We start from the raw sequence: 25,457 nt of genomic DNA, 5'->3' as shown, positions 1-25,457 counted from the left end.
TCAAGTTACATGTTCTTACAGTGACTGTTTTTTAGTACATTGCTTCATGTTTTGCAAAAGAAAAAAGTCTCAATTCTAAGCCACTACCTCTTCATCTTTTCTGTGGTTAATATATGCAGTGCACATCCAAAATAATACTGAAATACAGAAGGTGTCAGAAGATATATTTGGTAAATTTGACAGGCAAAATTGATCCGTAACATTTTAACTATGGACACTTTGCTCATTAATAAGCTTTAAACATTAAAAGAAAAACAAATAAAGGTATTTCAACTCGTCTAGATTTTAAATGAAGGGATTGTTTTTCTTGCAGTCTTGCACTTGGACTTTAGGGGTTGAAGGAGTACTTTGACAGCCAAATGGTAAACTCAAGGAGGGAAGTCAGCTGCTCTAACCATTCAAGCATATTACTAAAATCCAGCTACAAATGAGTCACCAATTTCTGCAACTGTTCTTACCTTCCGTTCTTGTTTTCAGCCAACTCAAAATGCAAGTTTTGGCAGCCCTACAACTTCATCTCATTTGGTGCTACTTTGCCTCAGTGGGAGTTGGAGCAATGGCTGATAAATCAAACTCATCCACTAACCACACCATCCACCTATGCCCAAGTGCAACTTTCTACAGTTTGAAAGCAAACGACAATTTCTGAGCATTGTAATCAGCGAACCCTCTCCTCCTGAAAAATTACACTGATTTTACCAAAATTGCAGTGGAATTTTGCAGATTGAAAACTCCATGGTACCTGAATAATTTATTCTGTTCCAGAAGCTATCCTTGTCTCCATGTGGATGTTGTTGTCTCATCACATCCCCATCCACTCTGCAAGTGGAATCCTTGAAATTGAGAATTACCATTGTTCTGGTGCTGCCTTGGGAGCTCTGGTTCTTGACTTTGAATCTGTGCATAGACCAGTCAGGTCAGCATCAGCTGGTCAGGCCTTTGGGAATATTCATATGTGGAACTACAAATTATGCAAGACATTCAGGAAGCATAAGCATGACAGAAGAAGTCAAGGAGTAGAATAACATGTATAGTATGACATAATTGTTATCAAAAGCAAAAATATATATGTACTTTTACAGAACCTGCAGCACTAATCTCAAATTATGCAACACCTCTCATTTTCTAATTACCATAGGAGTAATTTGTGTTTTGCTACATATTATAAGTAAGAATATTGCAAGTGCAAACAATTTTCACCTTTTTTTTTTTTTTTTTTCCAGAAGATACTTTTTATGTGGTGTCATTTTGGATAGGTTTACTTGCAGACTTTTTTAGAAGAGTTTCCTTTAACAATGGCAGAGAACTGGATTGCTGTCAGTATTCAAAATAAAAGGGCTTTCCTGCTTTCTAATTTAGGCAATATGCTTTTTATGGGGATAAAATCACAAAGTGACTTTACCTAAGTAAAACATTTTTCGGTCTCTGCTGAAGACTTTTCACTTGTATTTTAGTTTTATGCTGGTGATGAAGTTATGAGGAAAAAAACACCACCACAAAGCCTCGAAAATCCCACTTTTATTTATGATTTCTATGAAATTCTCCAATGAACATTAACTATGAAAAAAAATTTATTTCTTAGATTTTATTATGAATTCTAAAATGCTGTGAAAATGTAACTTCTGAAGACTTCATCATTCTTCCAATGTCTATGAGTGTAAGGGTCTGTTCTGTTCTGTTAACATAATTTTTCTTTCCAAAGAATATGTAAATCTGTATGGAACTGTCTTGACTTCAAGTTTTTGAGACCTCAGTGTTTGTTCATTCTCCATGGTGGGAGGAGATACTGAGAAATTCAGTGAATGAGCACAAATCATGAGTGTTGGGCCACAAAGACTATTCTGATTGCCTAGGGGTTTGTTCTGTCCCTTTTATGCTCTTTAGCATTATTAAGCAATAAAATAAAATACAGATTCTACATCTCTCATGCTATAACATTTGAAAAGAAAAAAAAAAAAAAAAGAATGTCCCAATTTAGTGGGTATTCGTTATTATTTCAGGCAGGCTTCAGAGTTACTGACATTGTTAATTTATAGAGATTATATCTGTATTTTGGTTTTGGCCCATTGGCAGCTCCAAAGCTTTTTTCCTGGTGGGGATTTCTCCTAAGGATTACTGGGCAGGTGTAATGTTCCCATACCTGCGTCTCTTTCTCTTCTTGTTTTGGTGTGTTGTGGTGCCAGACATAGTACTAATGTGTGTTCTCCACAATTAGTGCAGGAGAGAAATTAACCCCAGAAAGGCATTACCAATGGTTAGAAAGTTCTGCTTTGTCAGTTTATCCTGGTTTTAATAATGTCCTTTACATAACAGAAAAATGTAAATAGTGTGTCTTCAGTTTTTGCTCCAAGTAATGCTGCATATTCGATTTTTGTCCCAATGTTTCTTCAATGCTCTTTTTCATACTCAACTGCACTGTTATTGTGCTTTTTTTGTGTCATCACATGTCCTTGAATCATTTACTGAGATATCTCTTGCCTGATTTATACCATAAAGAAATGTAATACAGCCACACCAGTGTTTTTGAAGTCCTTGTAAAACTTCACCATACTAACTACCATTTTGATTTGCATGTGGTAATCTCCCTCATATTCTGGGAATCCTCTCACAGATAGAGACACCTGTATCAAAACATTTATTTTCATTTATTTATTTGTTTAATTAGTTGTTTTTTTTGTTTTGTTTTGTTTTTAATGGAATTTTCTTGATCTGTATTTACACTCTAGTTTTCTTTCATGTGTTTCTTTCTTCAGGAATGCCAGCCTAGGAGTATATTTTTAATCAGGTATTGCAGTGTCTTTGTAAAAGAAATTAATTATGGATTTGTACACCAATCCATTTGCAGAATAGACTCAGGGAACAGGACTTTTAAAATTGTTTATTAGGAAGCCATAGTATACTACACATTATAAGCAATGAAGCAGAACACATTTTAGAAATTTTGTTTGATTTAGTGAGCAATTTTAACACAAGGACCTAAGAAAAGTAGAAAATGTCTTTAGTAAATGCATATTTTGATTATAATTCTAGTGACATTTTCTTGCCTACCATTGTTTTATTTGTTTTATGGACCTTGAACCTAGCAAATCCCTCTTAAAATGTTTCTTACCATATATTTGATTATAAGAATAAATGATATATGAAAATCTTCTATTATTCAGACTATTTATTATCTTGGGTTTTATCCTACCTATAAATCTAAGATATATTACATCATCTACATTTGAATAAGAGAATGTGAGAACATAGGAAAATTATACTGAGTACAGTCAAATTTTTTCTATTAGTATTAGAAAATAATTAGATAGACTAAAAAGAGAGTGAGAAATTACTATGAAACCAATTTAATTTAAGAGTACTTGTGCTTACTTTCATTATTATTTTCTTGTATACATCTCTTGGTACTCATATATGTGCCTAGGGATATATGGAATTACTTATAGTGAAATATGTATTAATGAATTAAAGTATTTGGGATTAATACTGAACTATGAATCACTAGTGAAGTATTTTCTATTGTATCTATGATTCATTGTCACAAGTTGTTTCACCATTTTAAATGTAAGTTCTTAAGGAAATATATTTGCCATCAAGGTAAAATCAGAAATTAAATTTCTGAAGTGTATGTACATTTTAGGTAGGAATAATGTATTTTGACCATGGTATTACATGCTTAATGTTTAAAAAAAGAAGAAAATACTCATAACTGGTATTACCTATGTCACAGAATGAACTTGCTTTACATATATATAAACAATAGATATAAGCATTTAAATATATGCTTTACATATATATAAATCTGGCTTTTTGTCAGAAATTAGAAAACAATTTTTTTAATTGCATTTTAATTAGCTGAGGAATTCCTTCCAAAAGCCATGATGTTCACTACTGTAACATGTTTAATAGCATCATAACTTTTATTTTCCTTTTTTGAGCATATTGTGGAAATAGAATTTTCAGTATTAAAATTGATAGTTAAGTGGTCTAAGTTGCTATTCAAAGAGGTTTATGTTGGCTCCTGGGTTAGAATTCAAGAACTTTAATTTATGTACATATGATGAGTCATTTTTACAGGAAACAAAACTCAGTCTACTTGGATTCTTACATAGGATCAGGATACTTTTCTTTCTATAGAAATAATGATAAAACAGCATGCTTCATTTGACTGCTTTATATCAAATATTTTAAGGTCTAAATTGTGACATATTTCCTTTATTAAGTCAAGGAACAATTGTAATGAGTTAAAATCTCTGCCACTTAAACATCAGCTGCCACTTGGTGAGTATTGAGTGTAATATGCCATAAACCTGAGTGTGTGTGTTATAGAATTGAACATAAAATCTGCTTCAAGTGTAACATCATGCAGTGAAATAGTTACTGGGTTTTCATCCCTTTTCCATCTTACTATAATGAAGGTAGGTTAACATCAGTTTTTTTAACCACATTTGGAGTTTTTTCCCCATAAACAAAAAAAGTGAGAGATGACAAAGTACAACAAATTTCCCAAAGGTTGCCCAGAGAAGGTGTGGCTATCCCTTCCCTGGAAATGTTTAGACCTGGTTGGATGGGACTCTGAGCAAACTGATCTGGTGGAAGGTGTTCCACCCAGGCAGCGGGGCTGGAATGAGATGAGCTTTAAGGTCCTTTCCAGCCCAAAGTATTGTACGATTCTATAAATAAAGAGCAGAAGAAAATAACTTCTCTTTCCTCAGGCATAATATTTCATATTTGAAACATCAAGAAGAGGACTTTTTCTTTATTTTGTTTAATTTTACCAAATATTTGTATACCCTTTAAATTTAAATAATTTTGTGGGGAGGGATTGGGAGGTGTGAGGAGAGTCATTATGGGTAGTTTTTTCATAAAATTTATGTTCTAGAAAATTGAAAGGCAGCATTCATTTTTCCATGCCTTTTCCATGGAATGAAAAGGAACTGAAATCCAGAAATTCTAGTTGCATTTATGGTTCAGGTTTTTTTAACAGTTGCAAGATTCTGGGATTTGCTCATTGTCTGAGGCATTACTTCTATTCCGTTTCGCAGCTGCAGTTGCAAGGACAAGAGATAATGCAATGTGTAATCTAAGATATAGTGTTGTATCTATGCATTTTTCTTAACAGCATCATAACACAGTAAGTGAGATCATAAAGAAGTTTTGAGTATGTAGTTCACTATTGCTGTCATAATTTGGTATATTTTGTGTTTTCCCTTGACAATGTTCCTTTAAGCATGTACTTATTTCTTTTATTATACTGCCTAGAAAGAGAACATGTTTTTCTATATTCTTTTTATTTATTTGGGCAATTTAGAAGTTGCTTAGCTGTCAGTAATAACTTCACCATGGGTGAAGAGATGCTTTTAGTCATTCTTATCAGTAGTGTTTAATATAAAAATTCTACATTTATATACATATATAAACATATAAAACCTTCTTTTTTCCTGAATCAATGTAAACAGAGCCCAGATGGCCGTATAGAAGTCAAAGGGCAGCATGGAAAGTCGTCACTGCATATTAAAGATGTGAAGTTGTCAGATTCAGGGAGATATGACTGTGAAGCGGCAAGTAGAATTGGTGGGCACCAAAAGAGCATGTACCTTGATATTGAATGTAAGTTCTAACGTTTTGTTTTCTCTTTTAAATCTGTTTTAAAAGAAAAAAAAAAAAAGTACATTCTTAATGGAAGGTCATTTTTTTCATGGTAATTCATGATTAAACTTGCATAAATGAAGAAAGCATGTCCTGTAGCTCATTCCTCTGTCGAAAAATCCTGACTTTTCTGAAGTTGAAAAGACCCTTGTTGGTGTGTTGGTGACTTAAGTAGGAGACGATTTCTTCTGAAATCAAATTCCAGTGTTATTATCCACTAACTTAAGGCTAAGCTTAATAACTTCAAATCTCCGAGCAAGTTGAGACTGAAGGGAAGGAAAAGTATTCAAGCGGGATAAAGTAAGGACTGATTTGAGCAGCAGCTAAGTCTTGAGCTTAACCTTCTAAGATTCAACAAAGATTCTTTTTTGTTTCCAAGTCCTCTGATTTACTAATCCCTAAAAGGTGTCTAGCCACTATTATAAACCCTCCTGGAGCTATCATGTTTATTACAGATGTTTAGAGATGGTCTTTATTCCAAGCTCTTGCATTTTATCCAGGAGAAAAGGAGATTATTTTTGTTTAGAAGAGTCTCATGCTTGAGAAACCAATCAGAGGATATAAATCTGAAATATAAAAAAATTCATTGGGTAATTGCTTCTTCAAATTTTTCTTCAAGTTCACAGGCAAAGGTCTTCAAAAAATAAAAACAAGCAAAAAATCATTTTTTTTATTTCATTGTTACTCCATTTATCTAGAAATTTCCAGATACAATTATTTTATATCTCCAGTAGAGTTTGCATGAGCCTGTTTGAACTGAGTCTTTGAACAGAAAAATTCTTTCCAGTGGGAAGATAAAAGCTGGAATAGGATTCTGTGGCACAGAAATAAAAGTAATGATTGCAGACCACAGAGTGATTTCCTGAGGAGTTCTGAAAGTGCCTTCACTATAAAGTTGTGTGTTCTTTTTTGGCAGGGAAGCATTGCATTGTGACATAGAATATAAATCTGAAAGAAAAATGAGGAATGATCAAAAGAATTTTTAGGTATTAGGAATGAAGGGATTTGCCAAGCCAGAAGACCTAAGAAATATATACTAATTTGCTATATTTGTTTTTTTAGTGCATGCAAATATAATGTTATATATATATATATATATATATATATATATATATATAAAAAGGGAAAAAAATAGATAAAAATGCAAATTAAGTGAAGTTTCTTTAAAACTCTGCTAACTCTCCACATAATAATATGAAATACATGGTTTGATTATAGTTGTTTTGCTGCTATGCTTTAGCATTAAATATTAATATATTTTGTATTCAGAAGAGAGAGATATATTGCACCACATGTTACGAAACATGGACAACTGAAATGTAAGGATTTATTAGCAATACAGAATTCATACCAGAGGGTATAATAAAACCTCTGCATTGATACAATACATTATTATAACCTAAGACACCTTTCAGGGTGAAAGTTTTAGATGATGTGGAAAGAATTTGAAAGTAGTAGTCTTTTTATGGTATGGCAGAATTAATTTTGAATATGTGTGGGAACAATCAAATATAGTATATGAAAAAATGGAATAACTTAAAACCTGAATTTACGTCTTGGTGGACACAGTTTTTGATACAGCATAAAATTTTTTACAGTTCTAAAATCCTCTGAGGAAACACAGTTTATAAAGAACATAGAAATATTATTCTACCATCAGAGAAACCACACATTGTAATGGTTACTTTTAATGTATAACAGAAGATTTTTATTATGATATTTCTAAAACTGGAGTTTTAAGTTTTAAATACTCAACTGATAATGAGCTTTAACCCAAATGTATTTTTTTCCAGCACAGGCATTGTTTGGCTAACAGAAATACAATTTTCCTCAATTCCTTTAAGTCAAGTAGTTCTATGATGCAAAGCAAGTGTTTCTGGGATGATACAATATAGGTCTGTCTCATATTCTGATTAATGAGTCAGACAAATTTTTTGCTTTCCTTTGCAAATAACTTTGCACTGGTATATGAGCTTCAAATATAACTTATTTGTCTGGCCTAGGAAAGAAAACACTTGTTTACTGGTAAAGAACTCTCCAGTTCTTAAAAATAATGTCCCCAGGAGGAAGTGCCTCTTTTCAATCTCATCTCCCATCAGTCAGGCCTCTGCCATAAACTTCTGTAACAGAACAGCTCCTTTGAAGAATCTTTCAAATCTTTCTTGCCCCCATTTCCATCCAATGCTGGGTTGTCCTAAGCTCTGACAGTCCTTTCCCCAGTATCTTCCTATATGAAGCAGTGTCATGGCTATGTCATTCCAGTTATGGGACTTCATAAGTTGCAGGCTTGGGAATTTCAGCAAAATATTCAGGTTCAAAAACTAAACAACCAATTTGTATTTTTTGTAGCAAACTCTTAAAAAGGGGGGGATTCTGTGAAGTCAGTATCGAATAGTTTTGATTCTCCTCTTCAAAGTGGCATTTCTTCAGCATACTAACTGCAGCTACAAACCGTGCTATTAGGGCTTTTACATTTTTTCCCCAAATTTTCATTTTAAAAATTGCATTAAGCCCTTCAAAATAGTTTACTTTTTCTCTTCCATTAGTTTGGTTTTGCTCTCTTCCAAACAGTTCTTGAGAAGAATTTATTCAGGAATTGCTCAGTCTTGCAGTTAAGCCATGTTAACAGAAATTTGAATTATCTTTAATAATATTGTTGTATAAACCCCCAATACCTATTTTAAAATTAAAATATAAATAGATAAGCAGAACTTCATCCTTGATATTGTCCTCTAGTTTCTAGATGGAAGTAAACAATGCATCTGTGCCTTTCTGTAAGTTAGTAACAAAACTACAGCATTTTTTTCTTTATGTTTTATTGTATTTGACAGTTTGTGTAGTCAGAAGAGGAAACTGCTTCCATCACATCTTTAAATGCCTCCTCAGTCAAACAGGCCTAATGAAGGCACTGAGTGCTCTGGTGTCACTGTCTCATCCTTTTACTTACTGCCCCCTATCAGAGATTTAAACTGGCATTAGGATTGCACAGAATTTCTGTGCTTTATCCTTGTTCTCTGTTGGGGTTGCTCCTGGTGATAAGAGCAGTTCTCTAGGACAGGAAGAGATTATCAGGTTTGATACCAACTGGGAACAGTTAACCCTGACTTTTATCTGAAGGAAATGCTGTGAAGACATGAATTGCAGGGAACCAGGGGGCATTTTAAAATATTTCTTCCTACAAAGTCATCTTTGTGTTTAGTTATGTTTAATTTTCGTTATATAAAGTATGAAAGGTAAATCAAAATTACATCAAAATAAAATGCCATTTTCAAATATTATTTATTAACAGGTTTCACTAAGTGCAAAATTTGGTTTTAAGTATGAAGCCTAGTGTGTATTGTATGAGAGTAATAATAAGTAATCAATTGAAAATTGGAATATATTATATGTGTGATGGAATATATGATATGTATTGAGTATTAAGATGTTTCTATAGTTATTATCTAGATATTTATCATAGAGAAAGAAACTATTTTTAAATTAAAAATATTAGAGAAATACATACAAAAGATAAAGCAGGCCATATGCTAAGATGAGGTCTTTAAGACAGCCTGAGGAATTTAAATATATAAACCCTAGTGAATTATATAGTTTTGCTATACAAATATTTACATTTCCATGCCTTATTTTTTTGTCTTTAAAAGCATAATACAGACCTGGCTAAAAGAAAAATTGTGATGAGAAAAACACATTTGATCTTGGACAAATTTTTCACTGCATAATTAGCACTGAAGAAAAGTCTTAATTTTTACATGTTCAGTGTGCTGGACCATCTTTCACCACAGTGTTATTATTAGTTGGGGTGCCCCTACATCATGACTATGTTAGAAAAGCTTTAAACAAGGAGTAATGAACAGCATTTATGATCTTTGGAAGACTCTCTATGTCCCCTTACAGTTTTCCCTTCATTATGTTCAAACTGTCATTAACCTGCCTGAAGTTTTCACAGCCCTCACTTAATTTTATCCTCCCAGGTGCACACATTGTGTAAGACGCTACTGTTTCTGACTGCTCTGTATCACCAGGTGCAAATTCCTTTGGACAGTACTCCTTTTACTAGAGAAAGGCATTGAGCTACTTCCTTTGGAAAATTCTGTTTTCCCATACACTATCCAGGAAGCATCCTGACTGAGAGACCTTTTTAGCTGGAATTACCAGTTTTCACATCACTGTTTTAGTTAAACCTCTCAATTTCAGTGCTGATACTGCAGCTATTAGATATGCTGGGTGGTCCAAAAATGCCTATTTCCTCACAGTGCTCAAAGAGTAATGTTTTGAGATAGAATCATCTATGACAAATATATTACATTGAGTAATGTGGGTACATTTTTGTATGAGATCAGCCTTGTGAGTAGTTTATAAACATTATTTCTTAAAAAGGAATTTCTGAAAAAATGCATTTAAATAATTTTTGTGCAATACAAGAATATGAATGTTTTCTTAAGATTGCTTTTTATCCAAGCATGATTTTTGTAGTAATATTCTGTATTAGTTAAGTAGCAACTTTGAGTGGTAAAACCAAAAATAATCATGCAACATGTGCAGTATAGTATTTACCTGTAAAGAAAACTGTGCAGTATTTGTTATACTATTGTATTGCTTATCAATAACAGTCTTTTCCTTTGTGTTTTTTTTCTCCTGACACAATTTGAAACCAATGTCATTACTGTTGCAGTATCGAATGTGGTTTCATAACTGATTATTCTTCTGCTTTGTTGTGTGTTACCTGTACTGCACTGCAGTTGAGTGGGATGCTTTAAATTAATGCAATTTAATTTTATATCTTTGCAAAAAAATATACAACTTTACTTAAAAGTGGATTCAGCAGATTAAGCTACAAATTCTATTTACCTTCAAGGAAGAAAGGTTTTCAATCAGTGAAAATGCTACTACTGTGTACAAGATGTCACAAACGTTATCACAGAATCATAGAACAGTTTGGTTTGGAGCAATCTTAAAGTTCATCCAGTGCCAACCCCTGTGCCATGGTCTGGGACAACTTTCACTAGCCCAGGTTGCTCAGAGCTCCTCCAAACTACCCTGAACACTTCCATAGATGGATCATCCACAATTCTCTGGAAAACGTTGATGATGTGATAAATGTCACAAAAGGTTCCAGCTGCCTACTGCTATCATGATAAATTCAAACAGTTCATAATTTGCATTTGGTTTCTGTTAAAAGAAATAAGTGCAGCAACATCCCATCACTACTCATAGAATCACAGAATGGTTGAAATTGCAAGGCATTACCTCTTTTCTGTCACTGGAAACCACTGAAAAAACCTGACTTTTTCTTCTTTGCACTTTCCCTTCATCAATTAGTCATGAGGACCCAGCTCTATCCTGTCATCACAGCCAGAAAACAACACTAATAAATACAAACATATGGCCTGGGAAAGAAACAAGTTACAGGAAAAACAATCAAAAGAAACACAATATTGAAATAGTGTAGAAAAAAAATCCATCTTTTTTAATAAAATACTATTGGCTTTATTTACATTTCTTCCTGTCAGATTTATAGGTTAAAATGAGAAAGCAAAGATAGAAAAGGTCAACCTTTAACATCATGAAATAAGTGTGATAATTTTGACATATTATGAATGTCAGTTGTAAGATTTACCATTTTTCTTCTTTGCACTTGAGCACATGCACAAAAGGAAATTTACTATGCTACTGCAGTGACTTCACGGGGATAAGAAAGTTGAATTATGTGCAGAAGATAAGGTTTATCACATAAAGTCACTTTCCAAAACCATTTCACCAAACTTCCCATAGTGAAGCAGAGTTGAATGCATCCATTGTCTTTTTCTGATGTTACAACAGTGTGGTAAAATGGAGAAATTATTCACCTATGTAATAAATCTACCTATTATTTAGCCCAAAAGGCTGTAAAAGTACTTTGAAACAAAAAATTCCATCCTAAAAACATTTTGCTTAAATATATGTTAATGACTTGTTAAACATGATATTCATATTAGAAATTTCTCATAAATTTTTACCAAACAGAGCTCTCTACAATATGTTTTGGTTAATCTTGCAATTAATTTGCTATCATTTAAAGTAGATTTTTAATAACATGTTAGTTACTTTTTTCTTAATAGAAGAACACAATTTTGAAAGAATAAGATAATTTTGGGGTGTTTTTTGCTTATAATGATTTAGTTATTCATATATATATATGCCTCAACATCTTTTCTTACTGTCATAAATTTTCATATATGCAATTGTGAAAAGTAAAGGTAGAAAAAAAAGAAAAGAAAGGAGGAAGAATTTTCTGATACCTCCTTGAGCATGATTTTACATTGTTAAATTTAAATATTTACATTGATAATTAATATGATAAATTTTAAATGGTTTCAGAAGTATTTTCATACTATATAAAATGTAATTCATATTGCACAGTAATAACCTGTGAATGAAAAGAAGGCATCATGGCCTTCTTATACCTCCAAGATAGATCCATCAAAGCAGAGTCACAGTATCTGAGTATAATGAAGAAAAAAATTATGTGATATGATGTGTGGCACTGAAATTTGAAACTTGAAAAAACAACTTTTTAGAGATTTTATTTGTTGTTTTCTGGACAGCACTACATGTGAAAATTAAGTAAAGAGATGAAAAGGCTAAAAATCCTTGTTCCATACAGCAACTATTATGATTTGGGAATGTATGAGAGAGACACAGACACTAGGGAATGGAGGGATGATATCAATAAGAAGGCATACTGTGGAGGTAAGGGTGACAAGTAGGAAAATATGGAAGGGAAAGACTGGATTTTGTTCTGGAAATGTGATGCATAGGACAGGAAGAAAGATGGAGTTAGGATCTTGGTTTGAGAAAAAACATTGCAGTTTTTCTCTTCTGCCTATAAGACAATCATGTAATCTAATATTTGATGGAGAAGTCAGGCCATATTAAATTATTCCAGTAAATCTGTCCTGGAATACATGTAACAATTGAAAATTTGGTTCAAATTGGCATCATTTGAGAATAATGTGTTAACAGTTGGCAGCACCTGATAATTTTATTACTAAAATGAAAATTGCTGCTAGTGTGATGGATCTGGAGCTGTAGGGGGAATCTTCCTGTCCTAGATCTGATGGCCAGTGTTGGTGATTCACAGACTTACAAAATGATTGATAGAGGTATACAAACAATTTGTTTTATACATCACTAGTGGCTTATTTTGCTTATTTTTATTTAAAATTTGCTGTTTTATTTGGAATTTCTCCACCTAATTTAAACTAGTTTAGGCAATTTAGAGAGATGTATCAATTCAAAGCAGACATTTCTATGACATTAAAATTTCTTGGGCTTTAGTTTGGATTTTGTGGTGTTTTTTTTTGGGGGGGGTGGGTTTTTTTTTGTTTGTTTGTTTGCTTTTTGTTTTTTGGGGGGTTTTTTGGTTTTTTTTGTTTTTGTTTTTTTTGGGTTTTTTTTTGTTTGTTTGTTTGTTTGTTTGTTTTTTTTTTTAATGTAAAAACAAATACAGGTCTTTAATGTCAAGTGATACATTTAATTTCTGCAACTCTGGCAACACCAAGAACCTGAGCCATACATGCATTCATTGCCCAACATTATTTAATGTGCAGTTATCAACATGCTTTGCATCCAGCAAAATGTATCTTATGGAAATGGAGCAATTGGTATGGTGTTTGCATATTAAAAAATACCCTAGTTAAGGTTTCCAGGAATAGTACTGCTTGCCAGTAGGAGGGGGCTCTTACTCTCCATAAAGGTACAATCAGTTGATAGTGCATCGTACTATTGAATGTGAAAGTCATATTGTAATAAATTTTGAAAGTAACCAAGAGAATGGGGCAGGGGAAAGGAAGTCTTACAAAAAAGTGTGGTGTTTACTGCACTTGCTTTGAAAGAAACATGTACCTCTCAAAACTTTTGAAATCATGGGTTGGATTCCAGAAAAAAAAAAAAAAAAAAGACCCCTCTGGTTATAGCTGATAATCATGGCAATTAGAAATCAATATATGATGAGTTTCATTTGCTTTTCTATTTGGAAACTTCCTGCGTGGGTCTTGGATGTTTTTCCTTACAGCCACATGATTGTGATAGCAGCAGTAAGTAGCTGAAGTTGTGCAATTCTTGTCTTCCTTTTAAGAATGATTATAGATTAAAATATAGTCACCTAACCACATTTTAGAAGTCGTTCTAATATTATTTCTTCTTGCAAATTAATATGTGACAGTTATTGTACTTGTCTGTGGAGGTTCTTCTACTTTGTATCCAAGGAAGAGCTATTCATTTTAAAATATTAACTTTTGAAAAAAGTATGAGGGAGAAAGTACAAGAGAAAGATAGATGGCTGTTAACTAAATTGTGGCAGAGTTACAAAAAATTGAGGCACTTTTACAGGATCGATGGCAAGGACAGTACTAGATTTGCCAGAGGATGCGGTTTATTAAAGTCCTTGATGATGGGAAACTTATGCCAACATTAATCATTTTAGAGCAAGGCTTCCAATAATATACTGTAGGAAATGTCCCAGAGTCTTAGATCTGACAATCTGTCACATATTTTTATTACATGTTCCAGGGGAACAAATAGCCACATTTTGAAAACCTATGTTCTTAAATTAAGAAGTACAAATCTGATTCTGCACACCAGTTTTCCATTACAGTTGTCTGGACACATGTACTGAATCAGGTAATTTGCTGTATCTAATTTTGTGTATGACACCAAACATACACCAGAGCTGGATCTTTGTCATCCTTAATTTAATTACTTTCTGGACAAGGCAGGTGATATATTAGTCTGTTCTTGAATCACTGTTCCTGGACATTATAACTAACAAGGATATCTAAATGCTAGAGACAGCTTCCAGGTCAGAATTTGCTTCTCTTAAATAATCTTCTTATACAGGTTATCCAGAACTCATTCTAATTGGAGTGCCAACCTGTCGGTTTCTCTCTTGCTTGGCAAAATGATCAGCTTGGTACTTAGCTGATGCTGTTACCATAACATTAACTACTCTAAAAGGCCTTTCTAAATTTCTAAATTCTTACAGAATCCAATAGAATAATTTGGTTTAGTTTTATATTTTCATGATATAGTCTTTGTTCCTTCAAGGCATCTTTTTCATTTGGATTGCCTAATATCTCCAAAATAATATTCAATCTTTCACAGCTGAACCTTAAAACCTTATGGACTTTATCACATCCTGGCTGCATCCAGAGCCCCATGGCCAGCAGGTCAAGAGAAGTTATTCTATCCCTCTACCCACCTTTTTTGAGACCCCCACCTGCACTGCTGCATCCAGCTCTGGGACACCAAATACAAGAAAGATGTGGACTTGCTAGAGTCCACATGAAGGGCCATGAAGGTGATCAGAGTGCTGGAGCAGCTCAGCTATGGAGACAGCCTGGGAGGGTTGATGTTGATAAGTCTGGAGCAGAGAAGGCTCCGAGGAGACATTTGCAGCACTTCCATGTGCAAAAGAGAGACTTTTTATCTGTAGTGATAGCATAAGGACAATGGTTCTAAATTGAAAGAGAGTTATCAGGAATTAGATTTTAGGGAGAAATGTATTTTAGTTATGAGGGTGATGAGACCCTAGACCAGGTTGCCCAGAGAAGCTGTGGATGACCCATCCCTGGAAGTTAGGCTGGGAATCCCAGGCTGGATGGGGCTCTGAGCAACCTGGTCTAGTGGGAGGGGTCCGTGCTCATGGTAGGGGATTGGAACTGGGTGATCTTTTAGGTCCTTTTCAACCTGAGCTATTCTAACATATTGTGTGCATCTCTTAAATAATATCAATGGTAAATTTTGTAATTTTTTTGCAGTTTGGGGGGTTTTATTTGTTTTGTTTTCAGTGAAGTGCTAAAAGGTCAGATATAAGAAATACCATCAGGGTTGAGTTTTTTTTAACAGAGTGTGTTCAAATTCTTACTTCTACTTATCTGTTCAGAACTCTAGTATGTCATCTTAACTTTTTACTTTATGTAAAAAAGCTTAAAAGGAACAGTTCATTTGCACCCTGCATTGAATTTTGTCAGGTGTAAATTAATTCTCAGTTACATAGAAGCTAAGCAGAGCACATTATTATTTTTAATGGTTCTAATTTTCTAACTGATTTCCATTGAATCTTTTATTTTTTAAACAATAAATATATTGCATTTAAAGATCCTTTCACAGAACCACCTTCTCATTTCTACTTTGTTTTACTTCATTTTCAATTGATAGAACTTTTTGATAAATATTCTGGTTAATAATGTAATTTGTTTGTTATGTTTTAAAACTGGTGGGATCAGGTTTAGACATATAATATAGTCAGACTTATGTTTTCAAAGACTTGGCTTTAAGGTTTGTTATTTTTCATGATTCTTTTATATTAAATATAATGTGTGTTTATGTTTGATAAATACTAATTCTGTAACCATTAAAGCATACTAAACAGCAGTTAGTGATGAAGAGCATACAAGAAAAAACAAGTTCTCTTTATAAACAAATTATTCCCTTCCAACTCAATTTTTTAGTTTCATAAGAAATGTAAATGATCTTTTGTTTGTACCGTAAAAAGAAAATTATTTCCAGAATTATATTCTTTTTGTAAAACATCACTTCAGGCATCTTAATCTGTTCCTGACTAGCAAATCAAAAATAATCAGTTTTAAGATAATTTCTCTGAATGAAGTCATTAGTACAGTCTTCTTCTTTTTGTGTGTTGGAGCTCTTGACTACTGGGGAAATGGCTGCAAAAGCATTTTTACACAGGTTTTTGAGAGGGAAATTACAAAGCTTTTTTTTTTGAGGGGAATGCTTTACAATTGTGAGTTGTTTATTTCAGGATATATCTTTATTTGACAGACTTTTAGTCCTATTTGTGGTTTATTGTGTTTATGACTGTTAATACCTGTAGTTTTGTACAGATGGCAGTCCATAACTCACCTATACTTTTAAAATATCAACAAATAGATATAATGGGCCTCCAAAATCTACCTTTAGAAGAGAGAGACGTCTGAATTGGAAGTCCCTATTCTCTTGAATGCTTTTATCTGCAGTATAAAAGTGTACAGTACTTTTTCACTTGTAAGTCTTAAAATAGGATATGAGTTTGCCACATGTGTATTGAGCATCAAACCACGTAATGTTATCTAGGAAGGAGGATTTCTCAGATTCAGAGTATCTTTTAATCTTCAACATTCATGCCAGTGTTCATAAATGGAGTGAACTTATTGTGATAAATTCACATTGGAAAACAGTGCTTACATAAAATTGAATACTACTTACAATCACATTTGGAACCTCACAAAGACTCTAATGAGATTTCCAATCTGTTTGTTGAACATGCTATTGATCCATCTATTGAACATGCAGAAATAAGTTCACACAGTTTTCCTACAAGTGATTCCCACGATGAACTTCATTTCCAGACGAAAAGCCAAGGCTCTGAGCCTTGGTATTCTGAGATTATTGACCATAGCTAACCATAAAACATGCTTATGCAGTTTGCTTTTTTCTTCATATTCTCCACTAGTGTAGGACGTCACACTCTGAAGACTCTTTGATAGTCTGTTCTTTGCATTAAACTGTTTAGCTGCTGAAATATGGGGTATTTAAAGGTCTGTGAAAAACAGGATTGCTAGAATTACTTATTAAAACTCTTGGAGCAGAAAGATGAACTCCTGTGTCTTGTAAATAAATTCATAGCCAGGCAGGCTTTACTTATTTAGATGAAAATGCTTGTTTTTCTACAAAAATAAGGGCTGAACAGTTATTAAAGGAGATGCTGCTGGCCTTGGGCAATGTAGCAGCTTTGATCTGTGCTTTAAAATTTCTATTGATAACAGTTCTTTTTGCTCAAAGTCTGTATGCCTAGATGCAGCAGCAGCATATGTCATCAAAAAAGTTGTGCTTTTTGACAGAGGCAAACAGGAAGAAGTTGAAAATGTGCACTTCAGGGAAAAAAAAAAAAAAAAAAAAAAAAAAAAAAGAAGAAAAAAACCAGTTGTTTTTAACCATTCCTGAAGCTAAATTTTACTTCATACTAAAGATGCTCAGTTCTGGTCTCTGATACACCTATTAGGAATTTTCTTGACTAAAACTAAGCTTTATGTGAGAGGACTAGAATATATTTTCCAGAGACACATATGAAAACATTTGAGCTATTTATCAAAACATATATATATATTATATATGTGTGTATTTATCTTAGATATTAAAAATAGATACCATTGCAACAGCCGTAACTGATAATTCTCTTTTGGAATTAAAGTATTGAGAAAGTTTCTGTGAATAAAGAATTTTTTTTAGTACTGTTAAAAGATAGTAACAATAAAATTAAGAAATAACACAAATCAATATTTTATAGAAAAAACCCACTATTCACGCAAGAAATAAGAAGAAGAGGGGAAAGTCTACTCCCTCTCATTTTATAGTGATCACTAAACTTCCTGCTCTCCAGAGAAATAGTGAGTAGAAGAGATAGGTTGTCACTTAGTGGCACTATGGTCTGAAGATCACAGTTAGTTTGCAAGCCAACTATTTCCTCTGTGTCAGACTCAGTATTTGGTATATGTTTAATGCAGAGATTTCTTACAAACCAGTAATGTTTGTAAGAAAAACACACCATCTTTTTCCTTGGCTATAGCTTGATAATTTCATAAGGAACTTATACAAAGATTGTCCTAAATAATGTACACACAATATATTTTTTGCAGTAGGTAGAATACATTGTAACATTTTTTTGTATTCTTTTGCTATTTTTTAAAGTTTGATTTCCACAAATAAAGATTTCTCTTTAAAAAGATTTCATAAAGTATAATAAAGTCCCAGCCAGAAATGGGTGAAGCCATAACACAAGAAAATTTGAGTGAATGTAATTACTCCATAGCAAAAGTAGACACTATAAAATCAGCATGTGAACAGACAATGAATGTTTTAACTCGCCTCCCTTTTTCATATGAGGGTCTGGCTGAAGAATTTGTCATCTTCAAGAGGAAACACTCTTCCTCATTTCTGAGAGAGTGTCTTTCAAGGGCCTGTGGTTGCCTAAAATTAAATGTATTTGACAGGTATTCTCTTTCCCAAGAAGTTCAGCTGAAACCATTTAGGAGAGGAGAAACTTATCAAGAAAAAAGCCCAAGGAACTCATGGTTGAATACTAATACTTCCATGTTCCATAGTAAACTGACACAGCAGCCAGTTGAAATTTCTCAGTGAACGTGAAGGCTTGGGCATTAGTATACAGTTTGTTTTACTAAACTGGTTAATAAACTTGTGCATTACTTCCTTTTTCCAGATGCTCCAACATTCGTGTCAAATCAAACCATGTATTACTCTTGGGAAGGCAACCCTATCAATATAAGCTGTGAAGTGCTAGCAAATCCATCTGCCTCAGTTCAGTGGAAAAGAGGAAAATTAGTTTTACCTGTAAAAAATACAACTCATCTGAAGACCTACAGTACAGGAAGAAAGCTGATTCTAGAGGTAAGACTTCAAATGGAAATCAGTATGGTGGCAGAACATAATTTTGTCCTCAGTTTGGCAGCACTGTGAGTAGTGTAGAGTGTATTTAAGGCTAAAACCTACAATTTAATAAGTAACACTTCTTAAAAAAAGGAATAAAACAACAAACAACTATATATGAACTGATCTATCTACACATTTCTTATGAGTAGTTAGATAATAAATCTTATTTGAATGGCTTATGCTCACTTTTCCAACTACACTACACCCAGGAAAAATATAATTTGCGTTTCTTGGAAGTAAAAAAAAAAATCTATAAATAGATATAAAACTAAAATATCAATCTAAGACTGAAGATTAAAGTGACTGCCTCATAGGTGCTTGGGGTTTACAAAAAAGTTTATTATTTTTGGGGTTTTTTGTTTGGTTTTCTTTTAATTATTGCTTAAAGGTGAAATTTAAAGATGAACAATGTCACTATGTTCCATTATCAGTTTTCTTCATTTGAAGTTGAGAAGGGGGAGTCAAACATGAAAAAATGTGTATTTAGGTCTATGTTTGGAGAATACACTAGATATATTGAAGTAAGAACACATCTGCATATTGGTTAAGGAGAACATACCTGAATTTCTGATCTAAATATATATATATATATTTAATAAGCAACTAATATATACAAAGTGTATTCATTTTAAAGATTGCTCCCACATCTGACAATGATTTTGGACGGTACAATTGTACAGCCACAAACAGAATAGGAACAAGATACCAGGAGTATACACTTGGTCAAGCTGGTAAGTTAAAATTTTGTTTCCTTTTCTTTCAATAGTTTTTCCAACTTTAATCAACATTAAGTTCAGATACACAATCCTCTGTTTATTTTATTTGGTGGAGTGTTTGCAGATAATTTAATTTTCTAAGAGCTGAGCTGCAAAGTAAAATAAACCAGTTCCCTCAGAATATGAATCTTCTTTTGATTTAATTTTTAAGGCCTTCTGAAGCTTGAAAAAAATTAGTCTAACCTTTTTTCCTTTGCTCTTACTATATCCTACGTTTATAACAATGCATTTTTAAAACTTCAGCAGAGAGACATATGGTTTGCAGGCAGTAAAAATAAGAAGGAATTAGGAATTTTTTTTTCCTTTTTCTCCCTCATATTTTTTTTATAAAACAACAATGAAAAGAGACTGAAATACATCCGCAAAGAAAATCTATCTCCATTTGCACTTTTAGTTATTTAAAAGTAGAATTTGACCGGAGTGCTAGATTGAAATAATTTAAGCTCTGATATATTCTATATCCTATTGTTACAGAATGTCTGAAAATTTTTATGTCCTTCTATTGTTGTTTAGGCAAATAGAATAATCTGACTGTATGTTTGATCTTTGGCAGAAATAACTATTAACTGAGACCAAATGAGAATTTTTTAGCACTGCTTTCAATTATATTTTCTTGTGGAATGGACTAACACTACATATATTTTTTTTTTTTCTTTCTCATTAAGACACATATTCCAAGTGATTCTGAATGTTTTAGTTGCAAGTTTTGGTCTAGATTTTTTGAGGGGGTTTTTTGTTTGTGTTGTTTGTTTTTGGTTTTTTTTTGGTTGGTTGGTTGGTTGGTTGGTTGGTTGGTTGGTTGGTTGGTTTTGGGGTGTTTTTTGGTATTAAAAAACAACTTTAGACTCCTACCAGGAATACTTTTAGGGGAGCATTTAGCTGAAGCATGCACATCCAGGCACAGGGAAATCCTCTGACCTGGCCTGCTGCTATTAATTGAGAACTTTTGCTCCATAGGACAATTATTTTCTTTTGGCATCTCAGGAATTATAAAACACCCCTATTTATTAATAGTCTTCTTAGAATTTATACACAATTTTAAAAGTTTTTCCCATCATGTCTCTAGGATTCTAGCACACATTCCTACTATAATATATCTTTTGGTTTTGAAGAACAGTGAAAAGTGCTGAGCTTCCTACAATAGGAAAATGTGGGGTTCAAATTTATATGACACACAATTTTACATCACTTAGAAGATCCCTTACCCTTCCTTTTACAACTTTTTTGGGGTGTTAGCTGTGGTGTGATCTTACCTTCCTTCAACAGCAACATTTGACCACTGAGAAAGAGCTTTTTTTGAAGCCATGGACATAAATCACATGAAAGTAAGGAAAATCCCCGACTTGCATCCCACTGGGGTCTTAGCTCTCAGGAGAGAAAATGATGAGAAAATGTTGTGGTTGCCACTGTGTTCTTTTTTTCATAACTGTGTATACATTTCAACAGATATTCTCCAGAATTTTTTTTTTTCTTAGATTTGCAGAATATCTCACAACACATGATACTACATGATGAGTATTTTAGCTGTGTATATATCTCCTGCTCTTATAATTTAGTAATTAATCAATTTTAATAAAGAATATTAGCATTGAAAAGTTAATTGAAAAAACAGAGGATATTTTGTCATTTTACTTCAGGAAATTCACACATGAGCATTTCCTTCCCTGGAAATGCAAGGAAAAACAAATAAGCTGTAATTTTTTTTTTTTTTTTTGCTTTTTAATACAACTATATAAGACATTTTACTGATGCCACTTTTTTAAACGGATGAATAGTCTCTACTTCTGCAATGTTTTGCTTATATTTTTTTCAGGCAATTCTTCAGGAAACTCGATTAACACTTTAAAAATATGTATTGTAGTTAAAAACATAAAAAGGGGAATGAGGATAATTAGAATTATGGGAGGAGATCATGTAAAGCATGAATATCCCTATATGGAGATATTTTAGATAATGATATTAAATGCAGAAAACAGAAAAGCAGGTTTATTAGTAGTGATAATGAATAGGGCTGGAAAAACTGGATTTGGGGTGTCGCTGTGCACTATTATGCACTACCTGCTATGCTCTACTTACAGTAGTGTAATACATAATATTCAGTGTCCTGAAATATTGATATTTTTAGCATTTGCCTCTAAGTAGACTTTGTTTTTGGAATAAAACCCCAAACATGTAATTCACTGTTACAAGTTTTGCATTTAAACTGGCATCAGCTAGAAATGGAAAATGATCAGGGACGCAGAAGATAAAACCACTATAATAGATACAGGTATAAGATGTCAAATGCAGCTTTCTCCCTAGTTTTACTTACCTTGGTCGCTTCATTCTGGTTGATTAGGAAGGCCTAATGATTGATATTTTCTATATTAAAGCCTATAAAATCATTTCATGCATTTCAATGCAGCCTGCTTTGTCTCCTGGCTTTGATTGTAAAAACAAATGCTGGGGCATAGAATGCTTTTACAAAGGCTCTGTCAGGGAAAAAAGCTGGAAAACAGTTTTAAGGTAAATTTAATCACAAATAATGATCATTTTGCTAAATAGTTTTCTCATTAAATTCTACAGGAATACTTGTTCCTTCATGTTTCATTCAATTTTCTGCTTTGCTGGATTTCAGTACAATCAAACTACCTTTTTTTATTAATTTACTGCTACTTAGAAAGTTATGATACTGTCAAAATTCCATTATCTTTATTCCTGTTGCCTTCCTTAAGAAATTAGACTTATTGATGATTTTAAAAAGGAAGATTTATTTCAGAACTAATGCGCAATTTACAGCCATATTTGTATGACAGAAAAGCCATGACTGTTCATTTGGATTACACAGAGCTACTGAATCAGACTGAATTCCATTTAAACCTTTCAAAACAACTGAGAAGCTGCAGAGTATTTGAGGTTTCATTCTGGAAGGTGATGGCCTGCTTAGAAACTCCAGAGTGTTGTGGAAAGCTTAATCAGATGTGCCTATGACCTGACTGTTGTGATCAACTTTTAAAAATAACACACGGGTGATCTCCTTTTTCATTACCCGAGCTTTTAAAATGTTATGTGTGTAACATATGTAATGTGAAAAGAACCACAGTCACTTGTTTCCACTGCAAATTAGTTGCTTCATGTCAGCACAACAGCCACAACTTGGATTTTAGAGTTTTATTTACACTCTAGTTTTTATCTAAGTCAGGCTTAAATTTTGGCAAGCCAGGTCAGCTTGGAAGGTTGCCCCAATGGATCTCAGAGGCTGAGGTGAGCACAGATATTCCTAGATTTGTCCAAATCTAATTTATGCATAGTTTATGTGAAATACCACTTTGCAAGGAGCCAGTATGAACTAGAAAAGCATTCTTCTGTTTAATTGAGATCTCAGTATAATTGTTTCAAATGTTTTGTGTAGGTAAGTAGAAAGACACATTGCCATCAGTAATTAATGATTATGTTATTGGAATAGGTAATTTAATATCTTAAAATGGTAAATTTTAAGGTTATGACACATAGCTAAATGAGAATTTTGAAGGTTTCTCTTTTTTAAAATATTAATGTAGATTTTTTACATAGCTGGATGTATAGCTGGGCTGAATCTAGAGCCCCAAAAAGTCAACTATTATTCACCTCTACGGATCTCATAGCCTTACTCTTCCTAGATTTTCCTTTCCCCTTCTTCCTTGTATTTTGGGACTTAAAATTCCATAGTGTTTAAAAGCCCTACTGTGGGCAGGAACACTTTTCACTACACCAGGGTGCTCAGTGTCCTGCCCAACCTGGCCTTGAGAACTTGCAGTGATGGGGCCATCCACAGCTTCTCTGAGCAAATGAGAGATGCTACATCTGCTACAGCTGTATGATTTATCTTTTTCATTTCTACAGGAATATTACAGGGAATTAAAAAACAAAAAAGTCGATGATGTCATTAGATACTCAGAACTCCTACACCACTTCATTAAATTAGATATTATTTACGCATCCTGTGTGCACAGAAAGTCAGTGAATATAGGCAATAATGACAACAAAAGCAAATGAAGACATAGGAAATACCATAATTGAGCTACACAGAAAATGCACCCTGTAACCTGTTTTATGTTTTAAGTCATGCTCAAAATATGAAAAGGCTAATTGACAACTGACAAAGACTACGAAATTAAATTTAGAAATTTACTTCTCTGTAGTTTTGATGCTGGTACTTTGCTGCTGGTTAAAGGATGTTCCTTTTTTCACCAAGTATTTGCATTTCAACACAGGGAAAAGTTATCAAAGTAGTAAGATTTAATTTTCCCTGGAGAATAGTATAATGAAAAAGAAAATCATATTCTGCCAAAAGCTCATTTGTCTCCAAAAACATATGGGCAGACCTAAAATCTAGCTTGCAGTTCTAAAACTTGGTGTTCACATAATAGCAGCATCAGCTAAAGGATTTTTATTTAAAAATTAACCAAACAGCAACATATTTTCAATTAGAATAGGTATGAAACTATCAACATAGCAGCAATGTTTTGCTTTGTGTGCATGTGTCTTATTTTAATTTATTATTTATGTATTTATTTGCTAGCTGTGGTCTTGTTTACTAAATGAATGCTTATTTTTCCTGAACTCTCAGAGATTTGGCAAAAGAAATATATGCAGATGTAATATTGAGGTTTTTCCCCATTCTGAGAATGTACAAGCAGAAGCTATTTCATAGAGATTTTTGACTCCAGAAGTCTAGTCCCCAGCCTCATCTCTTTCCTTGCCAGGGTCCTGGTGCTATTTAGATTCAGCATTTAGACATAGTTATTTTCAGTCAATATATATGCCAGATGTACAGAAAGAGGAAAAGCTGGAGAACTGCAGTAGCAACATACTGACAGGAGACAAGAGCTGACTGGAAGATCAATCCCAGAGCCCACTACCCACTCTCACAGAATCATTTCCTTTCCTCTGTTTATACCAGGGCTGCTAAACTCTGAGAGGGAGTTATTTTCTTCCACAAAGCTATCAAAAAATAGCTCGAAAAGAAAATCCCCAGTGATAAAAAGTGGTCATTTATTGAACAAGTTTGGTCATAATTTAAGGAGACTTTACACATCAGTGGAGGCAAATATGAACTAGTAATTCTATGTGTACTTCTCTATAAGCTGTGATACTGTTTTTGGAACCAAACCAATTCTATTTAGGCCATTGTATCACAAAGTCCATTTGTGCAAACCAGCATTATGTTCTGAGTACAAAATAGATGAGGTGCAATTTTACGCCTATTGTTTGGGGATACTATTTGATTTTATTTTATTCTTGTCACGTTCCAGTGTGGGGAACTGTGAGTTCTTTTAAAAGTAGATGATGTAGAATGAAATTAAGTCAACCAAGTCAACATTGTACCTGAGAACCGTATGTTGGTATGGACAAACAAACAAAAAAAGGAGCTGCTCTACCAAAGAGGGCTAGAAAAGACAGGAGGAAGGAAAATGGAAAAGGATGAAGGGGTGGGGGAGGGAAGAGAGAGAGAGAGGGGAGGCAGAGACCAAAGCAGGCATTAGCACCAGAGACAGGGACGTGGGGGCAGAGCAGGCAGGGAGTCAG

At 33.4% G+C, this 25,457-nt stretch overlaps 1 protein-coding gene across 1 annotated transcript in view; it reads left to right on the top strand.

Moving 5' to 3' along the window:
• Positions 1 to 25,457, top strand: part of NCAM2 (neural cell adhesion molecule 2) — a 128,629-nt gene that overhangs the window by 35,568 nt on the left and 67,604 nt on the right. The window contains exons 8-10 of the mRNA XM_053934797.1: positions 5,457 to 5,607; positions 18,905 to 19,092; positions 19,769 to 19,865. Of these exons, the coding sequence (XP_053790772.1) occupies positions 5,457 to 5,607; positions 18,905 to 19,092; positions 19,769 to 19,865 (436 nt within the window). The remainder of the gene's footprint in view (positions 1 to 5,456; positions 5,608 to 18,904; positions 19,093 to 19,768; positions 19,866 to 25,457) is intronic.

This window comes from Vidua chalybeata, chromosome 2, assembly GCF_026979565.1.
Source record: "Vidua chalybeata isolate OUT-0048 chromosome 2, bVidCha1 merged haplotype, whole genome shotgun sequence".
In the NCBI taxonomy this organism is placed as follows: Eukaryota; Metazoa; Chordata; class Aves; order Passeriformes; family Viduidae; genus Vidua; species Vidua chalybeata.
This window is presented reverse-complemented; position numbering and strand designations above follow the sequence as displayed.